Source organism: Cystoisospora suis (assembly GCF_002600585.1).
Source record: "Cystoisospora suis strain Wien I chromosome Unknown contig_4998, whole genome shotgun sequence".
In the NCBI taxonomy this organism is placed as follows: Eukaryota; Apicomplexa; class Conoidasida; order Eucoccidiorida; family Sarcocystidae; genus Cystoisospora; species Cystoisospora suis.
In genome coordinates this window covers 1,325-5,652 of record NW_027157790.1, presented here as the reverse complement: position 1 = coordinate 5,652, position 4,328 = coordinate 1,325, and the positions used below count along the sequence as shown (strand labels likewise).

Below are 4,328 nucleotides of genomic sequence, written 5' to 3'. Positions count from 1 at the left end.
TCTATCTTTAATCTATCTACCTATCTTTAATCTATCCATCTATCTGTCTATCTATCTATCTATCCTTAATCTATCTTTAATCTCTCTATTTATCTTCAAACTGTCTATCTTTAATCTGTCTATGTTTAGTCTGTCTATCTATGTATCTCTCTTGAATCTCTCCATCTCTTTTCCCCTATCTCTATAATCTTTCTCTTTCTCTTTTTTCTTTCTTTCTCTAGGTCTGATGTGGATCTGCCGTGGGAGGGGAGTTTACCTCGTTGGAGTTCAGGGTCTCAGCTGGTAGAAGCAATTCCAGATTGGAAAGTCTTTATCTTTGGGGGGTGTGGCACAGACGCGGAAGATCCTAAGAGATACGAAGGAACTTTACTGAATGATGTAGGCGTCTTAACTCTAGGTGACGATCCCCAAAACAGAGCATGGGACACGCCTCTCTTAGGGGGTGGAGCAGGCGACTCTTCAAAGAAAAGAGGTCTTCTTTCTTCTTCTGCTGCTGCTGCTGGCTCGAGTAGTTCAAGTAACTCTTCTTCTTCTTCAGCGACGGCGGGAGTCAGCGCAGCTCTCGAGAGAAAACAAAGTCTAGGTGTTGCCGCAGCCCAAAGCAACGCAGCAGGAGGAGGTGAAGGCTCTTCTTCTTCTTCTGGCAGCGGCGGGGGGGGGGTGGATATGAGTAGGTTGATACCTAGGGCGAGAGAGCATACAGCGATTGCCTATGATGCCGAGGAGAGTCGGCTCATTCTCTTTGGAGGGTGGTAAGAAAAAGAGAAAGAAAAGACGAGGAGAAGAAAGAAGAAAGAGAAGAGAACAAGTGGATGTTTTGGTCTAGGGATATAGATCGTCTAGACCTTTCTAAGGTTTGCGAAGAAGGAAGAGAGAAAGAAAGAAAGAAAGGGTTCTTCTCTTTGCATTTCGAACTAGTTGGCGCTCTGCGGTAGACTTTCTATTTCTGTCCCTGAAGCAAAGAGTAGTTAGAAGAGGTCTCAGGATCTTTCTTAGATCTATTTCGCTATCGGGGAGGGAGAGGCATGGAGCAAAGATTCTTCTGATCTCTCATTCTCCTTCTTCATTCTCATCGACGAAGAAGAAGAAGAATAGAAGAAGAAGAAGATATAGCCAATCAGACACCTTCCTTAACCACTCACATACACCTCCATCTTCTCTCCTTTTCTTTCTTTCTTTCTCTTTCTCTCCTCTTCTTTTCTCCCCCATTCTACTTCTTCTTCTCCCTTTTCTTTCTCACTTCCTCATCTCTCTCTATCAGCACATCCATCTCTTTCCCGTCTTTCTCCTTCTATACACCGTACTGTCTATCTCTCCATGTATATATGTATCTATCTATCTATCTTTAATCTACCTATCTATCTTTAATCTATCTATCTATGTAAATCTGTATTTTCGCTTCCACGTATTCTCTCTGTCTCTGTCTCTCTCAATCTGCCTTTCTATGTGTGTATGTTTCTTTCTTCTTTTTCTTCTTCTTCTTTTGGTCCTCTGTGTATGTCGATTGCCTCTGTTCTTTGACGTAGGGTCGATGACTGGCTAGATGATGTGTGGAGCTTGAATGTCTCCTCTATCGTCGGGCCCCCCTATGCGGTTACCTCTATCACCCCTAAGCTAGGCCCAGTCACGGGAAATACAAAGGTTCTCTTAAATGGCGCTGGCTTCACCGATTCAGGAGTCATTACCGTTCGCTTCCAAACTCCTGATCAACATGTAGATGTGCCTGCTGACTTTATAAGCCCCACACAAATCTCTGCATGCACCGCCAACGTGAAAGCCACCCTAGGTAAGATCGACTTCTCTTCTTCTCCCATCTCTTCAGGATCGATAAATCATCTCATGTGGGAAGCGAAAGGACAGAAGGAAAATAAATGAAAGAAAGAAAGAAAGGCGCTCATGTACAGTCAAAGACCAGGAAAAAGAGGGCAACTTGTAAATGACTATATCTCTCTCTCTATGTATATATATGTAGAAGGTCTATGCATCTGTCTTCCCCTGAATGGATCGATCTAGGGACTAGTCGGATGGCAATAGTCATGATACCTCTACGTATCCGTATAGACCTTAATCAGCCTATCTTCAGCTAATCTACACATCTCTAATCTATCTACTTTTATCTATCTACCTGTAGTTAATCGATTGATCTGTCTCCAGTCTATCTATCCATTCATCCAGACAGACAAGCTTTCAAAGTAGATGCGTGTGACTCTACCAATCCCCAGCTCCCCCCTTTCAACTTTCTTTCTTTCTTTTTCTCTTTTTCTCTTTCTTTCTTCCTCTCTTTTGTTTCTTTCTTTCTCTCTCTCTTTTGTTTCGTTCCTCATTCGTCCCGTCTATGCGTATTCTTATCTCTTTTTCTTCTTCCCCCTCATCTCGCTCTCTCTCTCTCTCTTTCTTTCTCACTCTCCCTTTCTCGAAGGCAGCAAGACATGCGAAGTTCGCGTGAAGATTGGAGCGAAGGATTTTACGACAACGTGGACGCCTTTTACGTACTACAACAATACAGAAGCGAAGCAGTGCCTCGCCTACGGCCCGGGCCTTCTGCCTGACGGGTCTATAGCAACGCCTACCATGTTCATTATACAGGCTAGAAATGGACTTGGAGAGAATAGAACCTCCGGGAACGATACCTTTCATGTACAAGTCCACCACCATCCTAAAGATGGAGTAAGGACAAAAAGTGAAAGAAAGACCGAGAGAATGAAAGAAGGACAGAAAGAAAGAAGGAAAGAAAGAGAGTTTGCTTCAGAGTGGAGAGAGGGAAGAGGACAGGAAAGAATATACGCTAGAAGAGAAAAAGAGAAAGAAAGTGGAGAGAGAGAGAGATAGAAATGTTAGATGGATGGAGAGCTCGTCATATAGATTAAAGATAGATAGATTAAAGATAGATAGATTAAAGATAGATAGATTAAAGATAGATAGATTAAAGATAGATAGATTAAAGATAGATAGATTAAAGATAGATAGATTAAAGATAGATAGATTAAGGATAGATAGATTAAAGATAGACAGAGGGTTCTGCAATATAAAGGCCATTCTTCTTCGGAATGAGACGAAAGGTGTGTATCTATTTATAGACAGGGGAAGGGTTCCTTTTCTTTCGCTTTCACATCTTTTAGAGAAGGCCGACGAGAATGAGAATCTAGAAGAAGAAGCACGGAGACGTGCGTCTACATGTGTCTTCTCGCTCACTCTCCTCTTCCACCTTTCCCCTCCCTCTACGAATGTACGGGTGTACCTACACATGTACGAATGACTCTGAATGTGTATCTCTGTACGAATATGTATTGAAAGTATATATGCAAATTTATGTACGAATAGGTATGTGTATGTCTGTATCTATGTATCAATATATGCACGAGAGGCGTCTATTGCCTTACTCATCTTTCTCTCTCTCTAGATATGTCTATCGTTAATCTACCTATCTATACCTCTGTACATACACGTACTTATCGTAGTTGGTGGTCTTCTCACGTATCTTTCTTGTGATCCGTCACTCTCTCATTCTCTTTTCACTCTTCCTATCCCGAAAGCTTTCTCTCTCTCCTTTTCTTCTTCTTTTTGCCTTCCCTTGTCCTCCTCCTCCTCGTCGTCCGCTTCCTCCTATCTTCTCTCTTTCTCTCGCTTATCTCTTTCTCTCTCGCTTTTCTTTCTTCTTTTTCTTTCTCTTTTCCAGCAGCAGGTGGTGGAGATTGAGCCAGAGATCTTCGATCAAGATAATGGAAAGTATCTCGTGAAATACCACGCCAAAGTGCCAGGAGAGACAACTATCTCCATCCAATTTAGCGAAGAAGGAAAGACTCCTGAAGCTATAAGGGGGTCTCCATTCTCTGCTTCCTTCGGCGAGAAGACTCGTAGTAGTAAAGCAAATGAACTGACTAGTCCCTCCGTCCTTGCCTACATCTCCAAGACTCTCTCGGATATAGAAGATTTCTTCTCACGAACGGAGCAAGGTCTACAGGTAAGACAACTGCTCATCGATCAAACCCGTCAGAATAGCGGGGAAGTCTTCTTCTTATCCCCACTCTTTCCTTCTCTCCTTCTTGTTATGTCTCTTTGTTTCTCTATCCTTCTCTTTCATTCTCTGCGACTTGCTCTTCTTCTTCATTCTCTTTTCTGCTAGGCTTTCAAGGTAATCTATGCTATACAGCTTGTCAAAGATACTCTCTCGACACGAAGAATCTAACAGATCTCTCTCCTATCTTCTTCTCTTCATGTGCGTGTGGAGCATGTCCAGGACCTCCTTTACACAAGACTCTACACTTCACTCTAGTGGAAAAAGATACATCCTCTCTGTAATCTATCTTTCACCTATCTTTCATCTACCT

The 4,328-nt window shown here is 42.5% G+C and overlaps 1 protein-coding gene across 1 annotated transcript in view; it reads left to right on the top strand.

Annotated features, from left to right (window-relative positions):
• Window positions 1-222: 222 nt before the first annotated feature.
• Window positions 223-4,328, top strand: part of CSUI_008746 (dynein heavy chain family protein) — a gene marked incomplete at both ends in the record, with an annotated part of 4,673 nt that continues 567 nt past the window's right edge. The window contains 4 exons of the mRNA XM_068068871.1: window positions 223-752; window positions 1,527-1,786; window positions 2,420-2,667; window positions 3,677-3,961. Of these exons, the coding sequence (XP_067919153.1) occupies window positions 223-752; window positions 1,527-1,786; window positions 2,420-2,667; window positions 3,677-3,961 (1,323 nt within the window). The remainder of the gene's footprint in view (window positions 753-1,526; window positions 1,787-2,419; window positions 2,668-3,676; window positions 3,962-4,328) is intronic.